The 23,802-nt window shown below is 37.3% G+C and overlaps 1 protein-coding gene across 6 annotated transcripts in view; it reads left to right on the forward strand.

Annotated features, from left to right (window-relative positions):
• Positions 1 to 23,802, forward strand: part of VPS13B (vacuolar protein sorting 13 homolog B) — a 459,420-nt gene that overhangs the window by 68,830 nt on the left and 366,788 nt on the right. For all 6 annotated transcript variants that reach the window (XM_065627245.1, XM_065627244.1, XM_065627248.1 and 3 more), the window contains exons 11-16: positions 940 to 1,077; positions 2,440 to 2,527; positions 7,832 to 8,023; positions 8,614 to 8,783; positions 12,432 to 12,626; positions 13,813 to 13,937. In XM_065627245.1, coding sequence (XP_065483317.1) covers positions 940 to 1,077; positions 2,440 to 2,527; positions 7,832 to 8,023; positions 8,614 to 8,783; positions 12,432 to 12,626; positions 13,813 to 13,937 — 908 coding nt within the window. The remainder of the gene's footprint in view (positions 1 to 939; positions 1,078 to 2,439; positions 2,528 to 7,831; positions 8,024 to 8,613; positions 8,784 to 12,431; positions 12,627 to 13,812; positions 13,938 to 23,802) is intronic.

The following is a 23,802-nucleotide window of genomic DNA, read 5'->3' on the forward strand; positions in this document are numbered from 1 at the left end:
GGGAGCAAGGATGAACCAACTGCAACAGATGCTCTGCTGGCCCTGTGAGATACGGGGGGAAATGTGGCTGGGGATGTGAGAAGTGATTTTTAGACTGGGGTGAGTGAATGAGTTTCCTGTAGTTAGTTGATAAGGGACTTTTGGTTTTCTGCTCCTTCTCGTGTTTCTGCCACCCTCTGGGGCGTGAATTTAAGCAAATGTCTGCTTTTGTGAGAATGGTGGTGATGTTGATTTTGCCTCACCTGTTCTCTTTCTGTACTGCTACACTAGAGACTTTGTGCCTTTCATGCAGGTTCCAGCTTTGTATGTGATTGAGAATAGATAGTTGGAAAAATGGATCTCATATAAATAACCTTTTTAGAAAAATAACTCTTGATGGAAAAGTTGTGTTGATATCAGAAGGACAGAGGGTTTGGGATATGGAGAAGGCATGTAAAAATCTAGATGAATAAAGAAGAGTGATAAAGGTACAAAGTAGGTCATAAATTTCCATATCTGCTTATCATGAAGAGGATAGATAAAGCATCTCAAAGGCATCGGTCAGTCAGAGAAATGGAATATGTAGTGACAGGATTGTGTATAGTTAAGAGAACGTGGTAGAATTTGAGGAACAATGACCTGCAGTTATTTTCTGTTAAAATGAAACTAGTATGTTCTGGATCATGGGTTGTATAATATTCACTAGCTCAGGACCTTTTTACTAACTTGAAAATGGGGAGGGCGTAGACAGGAACTTCAGTGTTATTTGAATAAAATAATTTTAACTGGCTTAACTTCATAATGAAATATGTGACTGGAACTGAGGTACCTTCTTTCATATGCTCTTGAGCGATCCTACCATATCATTAGTGTTTTATGACAGAATTGAAACTGCTCTGTTAACTTGACTGTATTTTTTTCCTCCCTTCCCTTACTGTTATTTTCTGCTATGTCATGAAGGAGGCCTACTTCTTTAATTGTGGAGAAAATTTGAGTGCAAAAGGGATGACATACCTTACCAATTCACTATTTGATTATAGAAGTCCAGAAAATAACAGTATTCGTGCAGAATTTATATTGGATGCAGCTCACCATAAGGTCAGATAATTACATTTTTCTTAGAAAAAAATTTCTGGTACTATCTAATGAATTTCTAATGATTAGTTCTGTGTACTATTAGATGACTGATTTTTCATTACTTTGTCATGTTTAACTGAATCTTACTTTGCAGATGGCAAAAAAACCACCCTAGTAAACCTTCCTGTTTAAAAACAAAACACCATGTGCAAAAGAAACCTCAAACTCCTGTCCTACCCCAAAACCTGAATTAATTCCATAGTTTCCAAAAGCACTGACTACAGAACACCTGCAGAGAAAAACAGCTATGCGAGAATACTGGCAAAAGGCCAAGCTTTACCAGCACACACCACTTTAATCCCAACTAGCAAGTAGTTAATGGTCTTCAAACAAAGAAGTGCTGTCTTGGAAATCAGATCATTTCATTTCATTCAGTGTTCATTTTATTGTCAATGTGCTATATCTGTCTACTTTGAAGTCTTGCTAATTCTGCCTTTAGTAAAGACAAATTTTCAGTCACCGAGAGTCTCTGTTGTTGTAAATTGTGCAGTCCAGCTTTATTCTCACTTTATTCCCTGACTGTCTGCAATTACTAAAGACTGGATGTGGTGACCAAGGTGGTCCCTTCCATGTCTGTTCATAGGTAGAGTTCTATGTGTCATTGTACAGGTAGCCATTTACAATTTTGAATATATCTAATTAATTTTAAATAATTTCAACTTTTTAATACTGATAAAGTGCGACGCTGAAGAATACCATAAAAATGAAATTAATTCGTGAAATCACAAGTGCTTATACATATTCAAACATCTCCCATAGTGTGTTTTAGTTTTAAGCTTCACTCTTTCCATGGCCTGTCTTCGATGCTTTTATGATTTGCCTATTTTTGGCAAGAGGGGAAGTGAACTTGCTGTTTAATAATGGATTATGTTATATATAAATCCCAATGATGACATAAAGTCTTAATACGTTTCCTACTGTTTAAAGATAAAACCGCAATATTCCTTAAATAACAAAGCCAGAATGAATGACCTTCAGCTTTCAGTGTATTTAATTAGGCAGATCTGTTCGTTGCAAGAGGTCAAGTGAAGAATATTTACTCCATTAAAGGTAATAATTGACTAGACGTTATTGATGAATTGGTCAGCATGTCCACTGGAATTATGGATGTGCCTTTGTGTGGCCTCAAATAGAAGTTACATTACCTATTGGAAAGGTGAATTCTTTGGGATAACCTCTGTTCTTTGTTTTGATAAGCCTTTCCGTGTGTTGATGCACAAATCCAAACATAAAAATATCTCTCCCATTCCAACCTATCTGTTGGTAATCTCAAGATTCTTTCCTTATACAACGTTTTCTTTGTTTGCTTTGCTTTGTTGGTAGGAGACGTACACAGAGATAGCTGGAATCCAGAGATTTGGGGCTTTCTACATGGATTACTTGTACACAATGGAAAGCACCAGTGGCAAAGGTACTTTTATTTATCTTTGTTTACCCTGTTAAATAATAAAAACAAAGACTTTTCATGCCCAACTGGTCCTTGAGCAGCTGTCCTCTAACTTGCCTTAGATTTACTGTCAGGTTTATCATTAAAATGGTTACATCTTCATTGATGTGTTTGAGGCTAGCTGTTTTGGTTAGCTATTGATTGTTGCTGTTCTTTTTTTCCTGCATAAGTAATCACAATGATATCAGTAGCTAAACTGATTGTAGCAGTTGTGGAGTTCATAGAGTATGATTTTTTTTTTTTAAAAAGTTGTCATTATTGACTTTGACGGGAGGGGGAATCTTTTCTGAAACCCTGGTTGAAGACTGAAGCTTGACATGTACTTGATGCAAAAGATGAAAAGGCCTCTCATTTTCTCCTGTGAAGAAAAATGCAAGGATGATAAGTGTGGAGAGTTAGTCTTTAAATATACATCTGAACAATTTTTGGAGCAAATATTAGCCTCAGCCATGCATACATAGATATTGGCTAATTCTAAATAATTTTTGAGATTCCTATCAGTTCTTTTCTAAATCTGAGACAATACAGTGGATTCAATATGGTAAGTATGTCTACTTTTTTGAGTGTCACAAAAGCCAGGACAAATGAGTTAATGTATCCACAAGTAATTTGTATATATTTTTATACAGATGTTCTTATTGTGAATTGCTATGTGTTTTCCCTCTACCTCTGGGAAGATTGTCCTTTACAGTTGCTGCTCTGCAGTTTTATTGCCTGAGTAATGCTTTCTTCACCACCTGTGCATTTATTATCATGGACACTATTTCTGTGAGCACGCGTTGGGAACTTCTTGCTCTTTTGTGACTGAATGCTCTTCTGTCTCTGCCGCCTAGTTCAACTTACCTGGGTTTTTTGCACGTTTTTGTCTCTATGTAAGTGTCAACTCCTAAGGCTTTTATTTTCTGGATTTGTTGGACATTAAGTATTAAAGAAGTAGGAAAGAAAAACTACAACTTTGGTTAGAGAATGGATCAGGCAAAGCTTATAAAAAGAAATAAAAGATACCATTGCCTTCAATAGTTAAGATACAGTAGGTAAATTAACAGTTCTTTCCTGGCTCTGAGTCTTTCCACTCTGTGTAATGTGGGTGTGACGTGAAGCTGAGAAAATGTACATTAAGTCAAGCTTCTACTACAGTCTAGTTCTGTTTTTAACAAAGAAAAAACTGTTTAATTGCATGCAGAACATTCATGGAGAGAAGCTGAAGACCGTATCTCCTTTTTTTCTTGATATAGAAATATGAATGTGCAGAGTTTATTTGATTGAGGAAAAATTGATTTTGTGGAGTATTTTGTCTTGTTTCTATGAATGCATGGGGAATTTAATGACATATCTAACCTTTTTCAGAAACTGCTGAACTCAAGTGCACTCTTTTTTTTTTTTTTTTTTTTGTTCTCCCCTCAAGACCAGACTACTGATGTTTTCTGACTACCTTTTTCCTTCTCAGCTTCTTTTCTATTTGTTTTAGTTGACTTTTTCAGGGCCTTGGCTTTTATTTCCTGTATCAGTCACCAGGTAAACACCTCGCAAAATGTAGCTTGGCTTCGTATCAAGTCTTGCTGTGTTCTTTGATTTCAGTGTTACTCATTTAATGTAAACTACCTGACTACATAAAAGAATGAATAATTAATTTTTAAATTAATAGTTTAAATGGTTGTTATAGTGCTAGAATTAAGAATTTAAACCCTTAAATTTTCAGATAGTTTTTGTCCCTCAGAAAAGCAAATAGGACATTTTCTGCTAGTTATGTTCTAGCTAGTTTTTCTGTATTTTGAGTCAAGTATGTAATTATTAAATAGAACATGAACAAATAGATATAAATTATATCATTTACAATGAAGGTATAAATACCTCAAGATTCTAAAATCAATATAAATCTTGCTACATTTTTAATATTTGGTGTTTATACAAAAGTATTTATGTAAAAGTTTACATTTCACTATTTCTTGTTTTGACATAGTTAATTCTTTTTTAGTTACAATTAGTGCATACCAACTTCAGTTAAAAAAACCTACCCAGCTTAAGCTATAGGAGGCAGTTACTGTGACTGTAAGATTTTTATCTGTCAAGGCAATTTTGGTTTGACACCTTCTTTGCCCCTTTAACCTTTCCTGAAGCGTACGATTACTGATTAAACTGCAAGTGCCTCATAGATAACATTAACCTCAGGAGTTTCATCTTTCACTTATAGATATGCATTAATCACTTTTAGTATTTTGAATGAAAATAAGACAGTCTTATTTTGAAATTCTGCCTGTTCTTCCCTTCCAGCTTTGTTTCAGTTTTTTACTTTGTATTTCAATACAAAACAGTAATTTCCCTGAAACACTGTATAATTTGCCAGTTCCCTGATCAGTGATTTGCATGACCTATGGACCTAATGGGGTGTACTTTTGAAGTAATGTTCTGTTTATAATGTGTACCTATCTATTTTGGTGGCAAGTTTATTATGCAGCACTCTCATTTTAAGGTTTTTTTGTCAGTTGTCTGGTTTCCAGAGAGCTGAAGACGCAGTAATCAGATGTTACTTTCCTTTATGCATCTGTGAAGTTTGAAAATTAACCTGTGATCACCCACTTCTGAAGAACCAATAGGTTTTCTATCACATTCTCTTTGCACTTAGTTAAAATTAAGTGGAACTATTCCAGAAAGTGGTTTGTATAAATGCTTTCATTTCGGTATATTATTCATATGCATACAACATATAAAAATAAGAGTGGTGTGGTGTGTGTTTGTTTTTTTTTAAAAGGGAGGCTGTTATTACTTCTAGAGGCTTTTGGCCTTGATACTTTATGTGAGGTCGTGGATTTTTTTTTTACACTTTTTGATGTTCATCTGAACTGGATACTGTTTAGAATTGGAAGGACAAAAATGCATGTTAACTGCATATAAAATAAAGCATACCCTGACAGCAGGCTGTATGCTGGCTTTTTTTAAAAAAAGTCTTTTTCAGGATTTATTAAAATGGTTGTAACTTCAGTTCCATTTGAAGACTTTAATAGATTTTGAGGTAGTATCTTTCTGTCCTTTTTTTTCCTTTTTTTTTTTTTTGGTCCTTGTTCCTCTCAGAAATAGTAAACAAAACACCAAAGGAATATAAATGCTCTCACCGTCAGCTTCTGTTGGGCTTTTGGGGACTTAAGTTAATTGTTCTGCTGAACATACAGGCCTCTAAAGGCCTGCAGAGCATTAGGCGAGCTCTGTGTCAAATTGGTCATAGTCTCGGTTTATGCAGGGACCTTTTCCTTGCCAGTGCTTAGAAGCAAGAACATTTTATAGAGTAGGATTTAAAGATAAGGAAGGAAGGATAGGGGGGTTTTCCCCTTCCTTTCCACCCAAGCTCACTTCCCCCACTAAAAAGACTGTTTTGAATGAGTACAAGAAAGAGGGGAGGAAAAAGGGAGTGTTCCACTGGAGGATGAAGCATGACAATGCACCTCTCAGGCAACCAGAAATAAAACATGCTTTCTTCCAGTTGGTTTAGAATAAAGATTTGCTTTGAAGTTATGAAGCATACCATACCAGGCTACTTTACCACAAAGCCTCAGCTACTCAGAAGATGACAGGTCCTACATCTCTTTGACAAAGTGGGTAGGTCAACTGTCTGCAGCAGCTGCAGCTCCCGCAGCCCGGGCCGGCGCGCTGAGCTTGTCTTACCGTTTATGTGAGTACGGACAGATTGTGTTAGTGAGAAAGGTGGTAGAAGGAGAATGTGGAATTGTCAGATTTTCCTGTGGTTTTAGGTCATAGTTCTGCATAGGTGTGTTTAGTTTATTACTGTAACAGAAAGGCAGGAGATTATTAGATTTATTCAAGGAAATAGGTTGATATGCATCCAGGCAGATGGGTGAAAAGAGGAATGAAATCTATCTTGCCTTGAGTATGTGTGCAAAATCCATATTGGATAAGAGTCTGGAAATCACTTGAAAAATATTACTGTTCAGAAGGACTATCATGGAAGTGCACTGCTTACACAGCCTTTGGTTTCTGTGGCTTAGCTGGTCACGAGTACAAGGAGAACATATCAAATGGACAGCTCTGCAATTGCAGATGAGTTAAATTCTGGAAACCAAGGTGAAATTGGTGCCAATGGGTGTGCATTTCCTGGCTTTCCTGTTTGTCACAGTGAAGTACTGTGCTATCTAAGGAGTGTGCGCTATCGAGATTCACTGAATGAATTAAGCTGTCATCCTACAATTTATCTCAGAACTGTTTCATGTTTATAGATTAAGTGGTCTCAGAATCCATTTAATCTTGATGTTTATTTTGTCAGACTGTTTGCGTAATGGTTAGCAAGACATTTAATGTTTAGTGCTCGTGTCAAAGCAATGAAGGCACTGTCGGAGTGATGATTTATTAGAAAAAAATCTGAGTGAAATTCTGCAAGCTGAATATGATACGGGGTGAGGTTATTTTCTTGCAAGGCAAACATAACAGGGAAACTTAAGCATCTGATATTTGCATAATTTAGCCGAAGAATTTCCATGAGATATGTTTAGAGAAATGTTGTAATACTGTTTGATAGCTGATGAGTAGCCTGTATACAGTGAATGTGTGGTTTCGGTCTACCTCATTACCTTACATTTATATCAGAGAAATGACAACTATAATTGATATACTGGTTGCTGTTCTGAGTGCAAAGGTGTTAGATCTTGTGGATGCAGAGACTAAACCACTCAGAGATGACTGAAGAAGTTTTCCTTCTTGCTGCCAGTGCTTGACCTTGTCATTGAATGGAAGGAAGGGTCAGTCTGGTTTACGATGAGAAAAGTGAGTGTGATTGTTATTGCTGTTCCAGCCTGTGTACCAGCAGTTTGCGTTTCAGGGGCCCATGTCTGTAGTTTCTTCACAGCACACGTTTTCCTTGACTGGTTGGGATAGGTATTTTTGTGATAAATTATAGAAAGCTTTCAACAGCACAGCTGTCATTGGCACCTGGGAGTTAATTTGCCACGGAAGTTGGGAGATAGTTTGGACACCTTCCCAGAGTCCCAAGCTTGAAAGATGCAAAGTTAGTGGAAAGGTTCCTGAGTTGTGCTGCTCTCAAAGGCAAGGCTGACTCTTGCCCTGTTTGTTCTGCATTAAACAGGAATAATGTTTGTTTAAACTTGTTAAACTAGTCATGCTATATTTATGTGTTCAATTTGCATTGTTATATTTTCTGTATTTTTATAAGTCTGTGATCCTGGGTTTAAAACAAAAGTAGTTGATGATTTTGATGTGAAATTGTTTGGTGTAATTTGTTTTTATTTATAAAACTTCTTGTAGTTTCTGGGAATCAGCAAGACCTTTCATCAGTAAAGAGTGAAGATTTTGGAAATGTTCAGGAGATGTCTACAAAAAGCCTAATTGTGGGCCCACTCAATCTTCAACTGGATAGCAGTGCAGTACACAGGATAATGAAAATGATAGTTTGTGCTCTGGAACATGAATATGAACCGTACAGCAGAACTAAGCCAGGTTTGCTCCTATTGCATATATGCAAACATACAGAATTAAACCAGACCAAATTCAGGGCTCTTGAAGGTGCAACTTCCACATAGTTAAAGTCCAAATCTGCCAGGGAATTTTATGAGTCCAAAAAGCAAAATAAAATAAAATTAATCACTATACCCCCCTCAGTGTTGGATGTACCTCTGAGATAATTTCAGACGCTTTGGAGACCACTTTTTTCAATCACAAGCCTCTTGTTGAGTAATGGGGGCTTATTTAATTAACAAGTCTAGCTTAATTTTGGATTATGGAGAAGAAAGTATCCCTCTTAGTATGTATTTATTAGTTTGAAGTAATAGTTATACAGGATAAAAATGCATGGAAACAAGCTATTGTAAAGTGTTAACATGAGTTTCTGAAAAAGAACTGTACAGATTTCAAAGTAAGGCAAATCCAGTTACAATTTCATTTAGCCTTAGGTGGAACCAGTGTGGAATAAAATCCTTAGCTATGAAGGGTGGGGGAGGGAAGGTTTCCATTTTTTGCTAATCATTTCTGAAACAACAGGTGTAGGAGACATGTTTTGGTCAAACACATGTAATCTTCATTTATTGTAGATGCTGTGGATGGAAATAGAACTATGCCGAGCTCAGAAGAAGTAGCATCATTGGAGGAATACATTCCCACTCGACTTACAACATTCACTGTTCTTAAGTGTACAATTATAATTCCTGTGGCAGAATTCAATTTACTAGACCACTTGATGCCCATAATCATGGGTGAGAAGGTATGTATGCACAGCTATTTATTCATTTCTTTATATCAGCATTTGATATTTCATATAAACTTTCTCACAGGGCCATTATTCCATGTGCCGGGTGTATTGCTGAGTTCCAAATTAGTTTTGTAGCCAGGAGCCTTCACTTCAGATATGAAAGACAAGTGGTGTCTGCAGTGACTAGCTAGACTTGTAAACTGAAGGTGTCATGTAGCAGTGGGAAAAAAGAATTGAGAAGGAAGAAGATTTTTAAATCATCAAGGAGATTAAAAAGAACTAGCTCCAACTTGAAGTTTTTATGGAAACCTTTCGATCAGAAGAGTACCTGTTGTCTTTTTGGCATGCAGGTCTTCCCAGACTCAGTCAAGTCTGAAATCTTTGGATACATAGGCTCAGTAAAGACTTCCCAGATGTTAACAGCCAGCTGTGTGTTCCAGCCAGGACACCAGCAGGACTTTGGCTGTTACTGAGCATTTAAGTGCTGAGTGACTAGCTCAGAGAGCCAGAAATGAAGTTTCCTGACAGCCTTGCTTTGATTTATCTTCTGAATATATGTAGCAGAACTCCAGCTATAGAATCCTGTACTGGTTTTATTCCTATAGGGCTCCTTCCTTGGTGCACAAAGCTGAGATACTATAGGGATGACTCTGTTTTGTAGTGAAGACTTGCAGTAGGTTTACCCCTTGTGGCAGAGGTTGAAGATATTTTATGGAATAGGGAAGAGTTAGGAAGAAGATGGGAAAAAAACTCGGTTCTTGATTGAGGTCAATTTCTAGGAATTTTCATCTGATATTAAACACTTTCAATGTGTGTTTCACACATGGACACCAAATATGTGTTCTGTGTACTTGAGGGTGAGCTTCTTTAGTGGGGATGTATTTTGCAGAAGCTCTCAGTATTTGTGGTTCCAGTTAAAGCAAATAGTTAGGCTTCTATTTGTGAAGTGTTTTACTACATTCAAAAACTGGCATTCAAATGGTCTTCCAGAATTAATGGATTATTTTTTTATTGGCCTTTCTTTTCAATGATAATTTCTTGTCTAAAATGGAGATGAAGTTGTATATTCTGAAGGTGGTGTGAAAGTAACCTTATTAGTATTCGTGAAGCATTTGTATATAAGAAAGGTAAAAACCATTTGAAAAAGCTTTTTTTTTTTTTTTTAAATCAGAGATGGATTTGAGTAGTATTACATGATGGAAGGCACAATGACATTAAATTCTTTATCACATAAGAGATACCCACTGACTAGCGGAGCACTGTCTAACTATTTTTTTGTAAACTGTACTCATTTACAGCATGTTTATGTGATTTAAGATTGGATGTGGATGCTCAAGAGGACAGAGTACAGAAAGTCAATTTATGGCGTTTCTTATAGTGTGCTTGCATAACCATTTTCATTGGTGCAGTGAAATACGCACAATAACATACACATTATTACTTCACTGGGGTCACCAGTCTCTAGGCTGCAACATATGTAAAATTTCAAGCATGTGCCATTTAATTGGGGAGGGTGTATCTTGATCTTAAATTTAGACTCCTTATCTTTTCAGTTAAGGTGGCTGGACTGAGTGAACTGCTGACAAATCTGTTGTCTCTTGATGTATTAGGATACATTCAGCATCTTCTGCTATTAGAAAATGGGGCATTATCAAGTGCCTAATCGGAAGCATTATTTCCTAAAGGCCTGGAGTAACCCAGTGGATTGTGGTGCTTTTCACCTTTGGGGATGGGCAGATGGTATTTTAATACTGAGAGAACAGCCCCATATTTATCTTAAGTTTGAGGCAAGCAAGTTGAATTCAAGTGAACTTGTTGGTTATTTTTCCTTTTTCACTTGGAGTTTCAATTTATGTTTCCTGAGTGAAGCCAAGCCTGTTCAAAATAAGAATAGTTTTAAATTTTAGATTGAAGGTCATGCATGCATCAACTATATTGATACAAGTTTAATAAAATTTTTAGATTCATAGAGTAACTTGGATTGGAAAAGATCTCTGGAGGTGATGTCCACGAGTCCAACACCCTGCTCAAAGCAATCCCAAGTAGAGCGGATTGCTCCAGATGTTGTTCAGTCAAGTGATGAATTGGCTCCAAGGGTAGAGATTCCATAAAAAGCTTTCCCACAGACCTGCTTGGAGTTGCCTGTGTTTCAGCTTGTGTCCATTGCGATTCATCCCCTTAGAGTACAGACACCTCTGACAAGAGTCTGGCGCTCTCTGGTCTGTCCCCTCCCAATAGGCAGCCGCGGGCAGCAGCAGTATCTCCTCGGAGCCTTCTCCAGGCCGAGTGACTCCAGTTGTGTCTGTCTCTCTCGAGATAGAGCTCGTGCCCCAACCGAACCACTTTGGTAGCCCTCCAACAAACTTTTTCTGGTATATCCGCCTCTTTCTTGTACTGGATACAGTACTTGATTTTAATGGATACTATGAAAAATGTAGTTGGATATGTAAAATTGCAATATTTATTTTTTTGCAATGGTCTCTTTGTGATGTCTGGCATGACTGTGAATACATACTATGACAATGTAAAGGTTAGATCGGAGTTTAGTATGGTGATAGTGCTTTGGAGTGCTGAAAATGTAAGCAAATATTTTAAAGAACAAAATATTTTGACTTTGTATATTCTTGTAGTGGGTTGACCCTGGCCAGCTGCTCACCCAGCCATTCTCTCCTTCCCCTCCTCAACAGGACGTGGGGGAGAGAATAGGATGTGTCGAGACAAAGAGGAGGGAGATCACTTACCGATCACCATTATGAGCAAAACGGACTCAACTTACAGAAAATAAATTTCTTGCCAATTTAAATATATTTAGATAGTGAGAAACAAAGACAAGAATCAAATAACAACTTTCTCCCATCCCCTCTTTTTCCCAGGCTCAACTTCACTCTTCTTCTCCAGCCCCGTGACACAGGGCCTGGGGAATGGGGAGTTGCGGTCAGTCAGTAGCGGTTCTGCTCTGCCACTCCTCTTCCTCACAGTTTTCCCCTGCTCCACCGTGTGTCTTTCCCACAGTCCCCGAGGAAAAAAAACTGGCTCTCGTGTGGGCTCTCCACAGGGCTGCAGTGTGGATATCTGCTCTGGTGTGGTCTCTTCCATAGGCTGCAGGGAACTACCTGCTCCACTGTGGTCTCCTCCGTGAGCTGCAGGGGAACATCTGCTCTGGAGCACCACCTTACCCTCCTGCTCCTTTTTCTCTGACCCTGCTGTTTGTATTGCTATTTCTCACTTTTTACTCCCCATCCTCTCAGCCTGTGTGGTGCTTTTGCCTTTTCTTAAATGTTTTCACAGCGGTGCCACCAGCTTGGCCAGTGGGCTCAGTGGCGTCCTGTGGTGGGGCCACTGCAGCACCGGGTAGAACCGGGTGAACCGTCTGGGCCCGGCACAGGGCAGCCCCTGGTCTCCCTGCTGCCCGCTCCCCAGCACTTACGCCTAAGACAATTCCAAAACGTTTATGCATACATTTCAAACTTTAGTGAAATTATTTTGAAAATATTTGAGGATTTCTATTGTAGTGACTATAAGGCTATGGTATCCCTAAACAGCTTATTACATGTAGGTTTGGTGTGAGTGAGGGAGTGGCAAGAATATGTAAATATGGTAGATAATACATCTGTAGTATAATAATTGCATGTGTGGTTTTTTTCACCCCCCCCATCCTAGAACTTAAGTGGACTGTTAAATGCTGCAAGCTTCCAGCCCCTGCGGCCTTTACCTTCCGTGCGAATTTTGGTGGATAAGGTCAATGTGGAACACTCGGTGCCCATGTACGCAGAGCAGCTGGTGCACACAGTGAGCAGCCTCAGCCAGCCCTCTGACAACCTGCTGCACTACTGCTACTCACACTGCTATCTGAAGGTAAAACAAGGCTGGAGATCTGTTTCTTATTGCAGTGTGCTGAGAAAAAGTTAATATAAGTATGGATAATCCTAAGTGTTAGCAGGTTGCTCGAGAGAAAGTTTTCAACTTGTCTAAAAGGATGGGAAGTGAACACATTTCACAGAATGTCATCGTTTGGGATCGCTGCCTCTGAGCTGAGCCAAATGTTTTGCAATACGAACAGAGAACTTCACATGAGGAAACTGCGCAGACTAGAGCCCCAAGGCCTTTGTGGCAAGATGGAGTTAAAATAATTTGTAAAGAAACCTTTCCCCTCTTCTAGGACAGTGCTCAAAGAATATGTAGATTGCAGTGAATTAACAGATATCTTAATAGATATTTAAACAATTAAAGTTTTACTATCGGCATAAAACCAGCTCGGTCCCAGAACTGCATGGCAAATGTTCAGTTTTCCGGGTGGCATGTTTACTTTCTGTTGCATTTGAAGTGATTGAGATGGTGATATTGCAACTCATCTGTGTGTTTTTCAGTTTGAGGGCATTTTTTTTCTATTCATAAAGTTCTTAGCAGATGTTTGATCAGTGTTTGCAAAACAAGGACTTAAGTTTTGATTCTTATAGGGTTTATTTGCTAGCTTTAATATAGACCAAAGTGTTCTGTTCCGTTATGTGAATAGTGGTACGCACCATGTTAAAGTGAATTTTACAACCATTTCTCTTCCATATGGAACATGGGAAAATCATAAAGAATAGTCGTGATGAACCTTTCTTTAGGTGCTCTTATTAAGGAAAAATCCTTTGCAGGGAAGCTTCTCATTTCCTTAATACCACTTTTTCTTTTTTTAGACCAATGTTATTTTATTTTATATGAAAGGCAATGTGCAATCTGCAGATTCAAAGGATATAGAATAATGTAGTTTAGTTGATAAATTATAATTTGGCATTTTAAAAAAAATTCAGCAGAGCGTTGTTAATATTTTTTTGAATGAAGAAAATATTTTATATGTATTCCTATTGGGACATTATTTTAGGTAGATTTTTCTAGTTATTTTTGTGTTTGAGGGGAAAGCAATTATCTAAAAATAATATAAAATTTATTGTATACTTATTGAGTGTATTTGAAAATGTGTCTGTGTTATAAAATTATCTTGAAAGTGATATAATCATGTTATAATATATACTTTGACCATCTTGATTTGTTTCAGATATTTGGTTTTCAAGCAGCACTGACTTCTTTGGACAGTAAAGGATTGTACTGCTTCCCTGTTCCAGTCATCCCCTCATTCAGTACTGCTCTCTACGGCAAGCTGATCAAGTTTCCCAAATATTGGTGAGCATTAATCACGTACAGTGTATTTAAATAATATGTACTCAACTCCTCTTGTTTTTCTAATGAGTAGTTTAAAAATGCTAAGCTCCATATATATCCCTAAACTTCTCTGTCTTTTCTGTCATGGTCTACTATGAAGTCTGTTATCATTAGTTTCTATGTTAGGATAGCTGATAATAAATATTTTAGTCCCTTGTTTGGTTGAGAGAAGAGGCTACACAAGCCCTGTAGTAAATGGCTTCCTTCTAGCCTTTGTGGAATTCTGTGAACCAGTTTCCTTTCTTCCTCGAGTGGATACGAAGTTGAAGTCATATACTGACAGCAGACTTGATGTGTTTAACTGAACAGTTCAGCTCTTTCTGTTTAAAACTCCACCAAATAAAAAGCAACAAATAGGGACAAAAAAACCACCAACCCAAAACACTCCAGCCCCACAAAATGATGTGTTTTAACGTTGTGATCAGGTATGAAGTTGTTTGTAGTAGTTCAGATTTTAAATGCAAACACTTCTCTGAAAACAATTCTGTGTGTCGTTATAAATTGAGCTATATGAATTTTTTTTTACTTTAATGTCATGGAAATTTAGTATTTAAATTTAGTTCTACAGGTTAAATCTTGTGGTCATAAATTTCAATGTGTAATAGTTTTTATTAATAAATTGTATTTCTAAAAACTTTCCAAGAAAATGCATTTAGGCATTTCTTTGGACAGAACATTAGTTTTCTTTATCTCTTATTTTGAGCAGTAGCTGTCTGTAATACTACTCTGTGACTAGATCCGTACAAAGAATCTTACGTAAAATGACAAGATAACAGGAAAACTTGGTAACATGTTAAATACTTTGGCTTCAAATATTGTATGTTGTATAGCTAATTTGTAAGCCATTTGTTTGTGAAAGTTTAATGGATTATTAAAAAAAAAGACTGCGCATATGATTGTTTATAGTGCCACATACACAATATACTAGTTTGTCTCTCACCAGCTGTGATACCATGTTAAATATGAAAGGTTTTTAGCATAATCAGCACACCACCAGGTGGTAGCAGCCTAATTGACTTTGTTGTATTTTCCGTCAATAGTTTACAGAAGTACTAAGCACTTTAAAAGAATTTCTGTTCTCTTGTGGCATTTTGTAAAAGAGAATAAACGTTACCAGGATAATGCATAATGAGCACTAATTGGAGTACTTTGCTGTTCTGGTAGGATTGACAGCCTTTCCTGACATGACCTGGGTTTTAATGCTAAGCTCTGGTTAGTGGTCCTTGTTAGTAAACTGTAGAAATAAATGAATGTTTAATGGTAAACTTAAATTTATTTACATTATAAAACCCCGGGTTAGTTGTGCAAACCAAAAAAACTTCAGAGATGAAAAATCGCTGGAAGAAAAATCTGCCATCTGATAAGTTGATGGTTTTTGAGTGCTGGTGCTCTCCCGTGAGTGCCCTTGCGCTCTCTTTTCGCGTGCGCTTGTGCTCGCTGCGCTCAGGCTCTTGCTCACTCCCCGGTTTCTCAGGCTTTCCCACACGCGCTGTTCCAGTCTTGCCGTCCCACTCTGTTTCGTGCGTGCACTGCCGTGCACTCACATTCTCTCTTGTGCTTTCTCTGCTTCTCTGTCGTGCTTTGTCTTGCTCATTTTCTTTCTCTCTCTCTCTTTTAAAAATATGTTGTATTATGATGTGTCCCCAGCTGGAAAATAGAGTATGGTAGGCTAATAACATAGAAAAAACAAAAATGCGAAGTAGTTTTGGGGAGTGGAGGCTGGGAAGTGGTCCTGCCTTAAAATGGCAAATCATCTATCAGTATTTGTTAGTAGATCTTTTGAGACCAACACTTACTGTAGTGTAGTGTATTAAAATAATAGCTTTCTCACTTTTTTCCTGTGATATCTTTCTAAAGCATATTTATTTATTAACAGTGTGAAATCATTGTATAAAATTAACGTATTCCAACAATTTATCTAAACTAAGCAACACCAATTTGCGGGTAATAAAGTAGAAAAACAAATGAGTACAGCAGCGACCTGGTTAAATGAAGTGTAGTTTGAAGTGAATAAAACTCCAGATGAAACACATCAAATAGCACTTGAACTAAATCGAAATCAGCATGAGGACTGAGAGCTTCATTGAAGTCATGCAGTGAGTGAGAATTAGTCTGGTAGGATAAACTGGTAATGTCATTAAACTTAAATTCGTTCCTCTCCCCTAAATTATACCACCTGCTTTATTTGGATTTTTAGATTTCACATTCCAGAGTTTCTTAAAGTACACACATCTGATGCTACATGTGTTCTTCTGTTTCTTCGTAGAAAATATATACCACAGACCATACCTTTTAAAAACAAAGACATTTTATGAACTGTTATGGAATCCCTCAGGTAGTATGTTTTGAGTTAGCAGTGAAAATCTCAGCTTTATTTCTGACATAAATCAGTAGAATAGCTTTCTTTTCTAGTTTCAATGTAATAATCTCAAAATGTATATGGTGTATTAAATACTGTTGCAATATTTATTTTTTTTAAAACTAGTTGATAAACATTGGCAGCATGTTTTAACAGATAAAATTTCAGCAACATCAGCCTAGTAAATTCCAGTAAGTAAGCATAAATGTTACAAAAGTGCTGTTTTGTTAACCTGCTAGATTGATGTCTGTTTTAATTTCAGTTAATACACTTTCTTCTTATAAAAGAAATGTGCTCAGACTCACTAGTTAACTAAGTCTTGGCCATTTTTAAATTGTGTAGCTAATCGATTTTTTTTCTACAGAAGTAAAAACATTTGGTCTTTTGTTTTTGTCAAGCATAACAAGATGCAAAATACAATGTTAATGTCAATATTTTACAACTACTTTATGTAGTGTTGCATGCCAGATTGTAAAGCAGCTTTCAAAGCTTTCAGGAGGATGTCTAAAAACAACTGAGAATTAGCAGAGTATGGTTAAAGGCCTAGAATGAATGGCAAGAATGTTTATTGCCAAACAGAAATCTTAGAGGAATTGGCTGATTTATTTTTTTTTTTTTTTTTGGCTACAATGTCTGTAGTAACAGATGAGGTAATCCAGTGTAAGACACTTTAGTGTTTTAACCCTCTATCACTTATAAAATATCACTTTATTGGACTTCCAAAGAATTTTGAAGTAATATTAAAGTGTTCCAGTCTCTCATTTTCCTTTATCAGGTCTGTCGGAAGGTTCTCGCTTCTTGTCTCCACCTGTGACAGCTTTTAGGACTCTTAAACACTGGAATAACATCATAAATGAGGATGACGTGATCTATCCCTGCCCCCTTTTTATTCATCTTCTTAGTCCAGTAGTCTACTTTCAAGGGGTCCATTTCCTTGATTGTGGGTCTCCTCTTCCTCATTTTGAGATCAGAGACCAGAGCAAAGCTGCTGCTTTGCTGTCTGTAAGGAAGCACCAGCACACGCTTGGCTCATAGCTGGTCATGTTAAATTTGAGTGTGTGAGTGAACCTTTTATGAAATACTTGAGGATTTGCTGGGTAAATGAGTATCTAGGATTTCATGGCCTGCATTTTAGTTATTAGAGAGTTAATTGATTGTTCTTGAATTGTTACTCTATCAGAACAAAAATCTGGAATAAAAACTAGTAAGTAGGCCTAAATAATTACTGATAAACAAAAAAAACATCTTTGAGAGGCAAATGGATATGATTTTTGCAAAGATTCTTTTGAACTGTTCTCTGCAGACACTCTCTTAGGAAATAAATTTCAAGGTAAACATAGGCAGTGTGCTAATATTGTCAAGCAGTTTCCGACAAGGAGAGATTCTTGACAACGTAGGATTTGATTTGTGTTGGCGTTGTATCTCTTTCCATCAGTGCTTTTATTGAAGAGCGAATCATTCAACTTTTGTCGGCTTTTGTCTATATGAAACTTGCTCTGCTGTTTAAAGGAAGTCACGTGTATCATATGCTGGGTTCCTCAGCTGCCCAGCGATGATAGGTCACTTGTTTAGCTTCTGAAAGCTGTGGATTACAGTCCTGACACAGTTACTTTATTAATATGTGCTTTCACGGTACTGAAAGATCACTACAGAAATCTAGTTACAGAGATCCTCACGTGGAATATATGTGTATTTTTGGTAGACTTTGTTTTTATGAACCCTCAAGAGCATTTATACAATATACCTGTTCTCAATATTTCAACACAGATTTAACTGTAAAAGTAAATATTGACTATGTCTCTAGAATCAACATGTTACATTTACATTAGATTGGTACATTAGGTTGTAACCTCCTTTTGGCTAACTTGTATACCATGATATTGAGAAACATTGCTGGCAACCTTAACATCAGCATTTTGTGTTTTCTTAATATACTTCCTAGCTTTTGTTTGGACTTACTGTATAGTTGCCAATGGTTGCTTTATATACACAATTTGTTTTAATGTTTTTAATTTTAACTTCCTCAGTTTTTGTAATGTTAACATGGATTTGGAAGATCTTGTGTTATTACTATCTGGGTTTCTGCTCAAACTTTTGTTACTGTAAAGGTGTTTGTATTTTTATACAGCTTCCATTTTTTCCCTTCATGGATCCTTTACAAGGCAAACATCCATCTCTTAAAGCCATGTGGTGCTATGCCATACAATTGTATTCTAATTGACAGAATTTATAGTTAGACTCATAAAATCCAGGAAGGTCACTATAAGTCCCAGTATGAGTCAGGATGTGCACCTGCTCATGGCTGCTTTGTGGGTTGTCTTGAAAACCCTGTGTCCATTTCATGGTATCACAATGAACTGACCAGAGTGAGAGCAATTCATGTTGATCCCCAAGCAGTGCAGTAGATGAAGATCTGGCTTCTTGGCACAGTAAGAAGTTCTTTAGCAAGGAAACTAGTTCCTGGTGACATGGCCTTTACTGACAAGGTACTACTGTGATGGCAGTAGGAGATTTTAGGATTTGCTGCTTACTGAAGAGCAGATTAAAAGTGTGTAGTGAGGGATCAGGTGAACTATCTGTCTTTGTTACTTTTTTTAATTGAAACATCTTCACAGAGCATGTTGAGTGATGCTGCTTAGAACTAGAAATCGCAGTAGATTTGTGAGAGAGTCATGGGACACAGCCGTGCCGCAGTGCAGTGCGGTTCTGCTTGTAAGAGGTGAGTGGACGCTGCTGGAAGGAAACACAGAGCCAGGTATCCACAGACTGTGAGCATTAAATCATAAATCTAAGAAGTTTTCCAATGGATTGACACTTAGGTCTTGATTCTGGCAGCCAGCTTTACTGACTAGTCGCAGTAAATCAAGAATAATGTCAATTTAGATTGCATAGGGATTGTGTTTCACATGGGCAGTTGAGGGGCATGCTTGGTTCCTGGGTCAGAAGCAGAAACAGGTTGGAAACAGATGAAACTAATTCTGTAGCATTCAGTTGTGACTATTAGTTATGTCAGTAATTGGATATAACTGCCAGATGAAAATTCAGGGTATCCTTCAAAACCGAAAAGATCTGCGATTGTGTGCCTGAACAGATGCCATCAGTGTATAGGACAGGAGAGGGTTTCAGCCCCATCAGCATCATGTGAGTTAGCACTAGCACGTGTGAAAACCTGTTTGAACTATTGAGATATGCCAGTGATATGGGCTGTGTAAAACCAGACAGAAGCAGTCATTCTCTTGGGTTTTGCAGAGTTGGTTGTGCAGAACTGCCTCAGATGTGAACAATCAGTGTAGGGAGTATGCTGGACTGCTTTGGCGTTGTGTACTTCTCTGCCATGGCCTATAAAATGTATCAAAGAGCGTAATGCTAAATCAGGTGGCACTTTTTCTGTTGTTGCTTTTTTTTTTTAAATTTATTGGTAGGTTTTTTTTCGATATGGCTTTGTGAGCAACAAATCTGACACTTTCAGAAGTTTGGATTATTGTACATCTTTGTGTTTGTTTGAGGAGTAGGTGTGTCAATGTATCATGGCAAATTGTGAACAGTATTGTGGGGTCACTTAGTGTGTCTTAACAGCATGATTTTTTCATTGATAACATAGTTTAACGTATCTTTCATGATAAAAGTTAAAGTAAGCCATGCTTGTGTGTAAGGACGAAGATACTTAAGGAACTTGTGAGGAACACTTTCTAATCTGCGGTGATATTAACGTGTCAAGCTTCAACATGAACGTTTTGGGGCACGTTTCAACTGCACTGTTCTGGAAGGAGCTGTGGTTGGTTACCAAGAACAACCCTCTACCCAGGGGAGGAGTTTTGCTTTCTGAGTACATGGCTTGCAGCTTGATTAGTGTGACAACAAATTAACTTCAGTTGGAAACCTCCAGTTCATATTTTTTTTTTTAATCTAGTTCAGATCTAATGTTACTGCTTCTCAGCAGATGTGGCAGTCAGTATTCAGCAAGTCTGTTAAAAGTGCTCTTTTAATCAATGTAAATTGGAAGCAGTCATATTTTTTTTTTAGTTTTGTCCATGAGGAGGAAATTCAGCAGAGTTGACAGTAACGAGTGGTCAGTCATCTGTAGTGTTTCCACTGTAGTTATTTAGACTAATTAATTGTCAAGGCTCTTCAGTGAAAGTAAATTAAGCCTATTAACTAATATCTGTCTCGGGAAAGTGATTGCACATGGTGAATACTTTATCCTGGTTGTTTTAACTGTTGCCATCAGTACTTGCTGACATTTGTACAAGAAACAAGTAAAAGGTATTTATTTCAAAATGTGTAGGATTTTCAGGGTTAAAGCTGCATTTTGGTTTACGTGAGACTGGTGAAGAGTATGAAAAACTGACTGTCTTAAAGCTGAAGTGCTGTTATAAAGCATAAATACTAAAGAAAATTTGAATCCCTAATTTATATTGCTTTTGGATTGCTGGCATGTGGAAATTCTGTTTCTCTTAGTGTTGCCACTATCTGGGGGAAATGTCTGTTCACGATTTTCAGTTATATTCTGAGTTTATGAGGCTTTACCCATGTAAACTCTGTCTGGAAAGATCCACTGGTGGCAATTCTTCACACACAGTGTTTGTCCTTTTGTTTCTCCAGAATTTTGCCTGCAACTTGGTGGCTTCCCCCTGCCCCCCCCTTTTAAGTGTATCTGTGAATCACAAAGAGAAATACAGTCTCTGAGGGGGCATCCAGACTACCGAATAAAACACTCCAGAAATCTGTCTGTGGCCCTGAGGCCATGTGGCCTCCTGTGGCTCAGTTAACATCCACATGCCTACCTGTGGCTTCCCCTTCCACTCCCAACAGGAGGAAAAAGTAAAAACATAAAGCTAAGAAGAATATGATCAGACTTCAGCCTGGGGACAGCTTTTGGTGTGCTCGGGCCCTTCAGTGTTGTTTGAGCAAGTGCCAGCTGCCATGGCCCCAAACTGGCAGGTAACAGCGTGCGCAGCCACGGAGTGGTGTTGGAGCCTGCGCTTGGCCTTGCTTTGTTGGCAAGTTAAGGATGTAACCTGCTTGAAATGCTCATCCTGAAACTGAAGGGCATGGACGGCGACTGTGGTGGCATCCTGCTAGCCAGCCCCATTCAAATGGTGGTCATTATGTAGGAGTGTACTTCAGTGTTACAGTTGTTCTCTTTTTTCACTTTTTTCTTTGCATCTTGCTTTTAAGAAAATGCCATGGGAGTTGATAGGATTGAAAGGACTGTTTTAAAAAATCTGTAGTTGTTAAATACAGTAACTTGAAGAAAAAATCATATTGTCTTTCATGCATTAGGACTTCTAGTATAGTTCCCTGTAGAATTGTGTTTCTGAAATGGTATTATTCACCTTGTGTACCAAATACTCCTCTTTCACCAACGCTGCGTATTTAAAGGCTTCTTGAATAACCTATATGGTTATTGACCAAGCTTTATAGAATTGCTGATTTTTTTTCTTATCTTTTTATGGTTACCTTCATTACACTTATGGAGCATTGTTATGTTTCTGGACAAGCTGTAGCATTTCCTTCTTTGGCTCTGAAGAGCGTCACTCACAAGTGGTAGGCTTCATTTCTACCTGGAATGAGATATTAGAAACTCTGTAGTCCTAAATTTTGCACCTATTTTTGCAAGCATGTTAATGTGACACTTGTTTGAATTTGATAACCATGACAAATTGTGACTAAAACCACTTTATTAAAAAAACCCCTGCATTTATCTTCACTCAGAGCAACAAATAAACCAGATATAAAGGCTTATCTGCATATTCACCTGTTCAGCTGTCTGTAATACCTTAGCAGCTTTACTTTATCTGTGTTCATCTCTAGGCAGAAGACCACACTGTCCTGTGTCCAGCATCATTTGTTTGCTGTGTTTTCCTCATGCTTATTCTCTCTGGGACTCAGTTGTACCTTTTTTTTTTTTCCTCTTCTATGGGAATAGTCCTTCTCATAGATCAGGATGTGTCTTTTGGTTCTAGGCTGTTTGTGTACAAAGAAACATCCTCACCATTTTTCCTCAAGCACTTTTATCCTAGTTGTTTATAGCTTTATTTTTTTAAAAGTTGTTTCTTTAGCAACGCCTTTTAAAATAAGTTTAAGTACTCTGTCAGCTGTATGCACGAGGAGCAGGTACTGTATTGAATGAACGCATGCTAATGTGTGGACCTCCACTGGGCCTCTATGTTGGGTCGGCATTGTCTGAATTCCGTTGCGCTTTCATCTTCAAGGACATGAGCTCCCAGTTTCTGAACAGGATTTGTTAGTATGACATGTTTTGGATGAGAATGTTAAAGGGCAACTTGAGCAAAAAAGGAAAAATGAGAACAACTACAGTCAGGCTTATGTGGGATGAGGCCCTTAAACAGAAAACTTTGAGAATAAAATCTCTTCATCAGAATAGATTTGGAAATCAGTTATGTATGTTGCAGGTGCTTCTGATATTGATGCAAGAAATGGAAAGGATTATGGTGGTTAGGACAATACAAGAACTGTGGATTCATTTTTCAGTTAACCAGAGGTTTTTTTCATTATAACATATGTTTTTTAAAAAGTACACTTTTTAAACATAAATTAGTTTTCTTTGCTGATATTGAACTAGCATTTTATTGGAGTTTAATGACTGATTCCAAAATGAACAATCAGAAGGAAATATATTTGGTAAGCATGATAGTCAAGAAATATGCATATATATGCAGAATCACAGAACCCAGAATCTGATTTTGTATTTTTAATTTTTAAAAAAAGGGAAAATGGAATTGTTATAATGCTGTAACTGACTTAATCTCTTGCTCTGAAAGTACATGTATTTGCTACACTCTAACTTTTATTTTGCATCCATCATGGATTTGGCTGTGTACTTATGTTACAGCAATAAAGTGTTTTTCTGACACTGTGTTTTACTGACAGTATCTTTTCTTCAGTATGTGTGTATGTGATAACTTTGGTCTTGAAGACTCGCTAGGGCTTGCGGGGTTTTTAAGTAATTGAACAGACATAATGAGACTGACAGTGAACAGACCAAAACTGAACACAAAAAACCTATGCCCATAGAATCTGCTTCAAAGTTTGTCTTATTCTTGAGGAAAAAATGGTGTAAAGTCAATGTCATAGTCAGTGCTTAAGATGATACATTTAGATTTAACAGTAATTGTAGTGTTTGAAGTAAAAGTAGTATGCATCTGCTGAGACTTAATGTTTTCTTTAAGTAGCTTCTGATATCATGTCCTTACCATAGATAGGGCCTATGAGCTGGGCTGTTTTCTTGTAAATAACATTTATGTAACTTTCGAACATGTTTGATAATTTCTGAAATGTTGCAAGAAATAGCAAAGAGGAAAATCTTTGCAAATTTGTGGAAGGAAAAGAGTTAGAAACTTGAAATGATTAGTAGAATGGAATAGACTAACAAAAGAAATATTTGCATGTTTTGAAATAAATTTAGTTGGACGTAATTAATTTGTATTTAAGATGCCAAATTTT

Source organism: Caloenas nicobarica, chromosome 2 (genome assembly GCF_036013445.1).
Source record: "Caloenas nicobarica isolate bCalNic1 chromosome 2, bCalNic1.hap1, whole genome shotgun sequence".
NCBI lineage: Eukaryota > Metazoa > Chordata > Aves > Columbiformes > Columbidae > Caloenas > Caloenas nicobarica.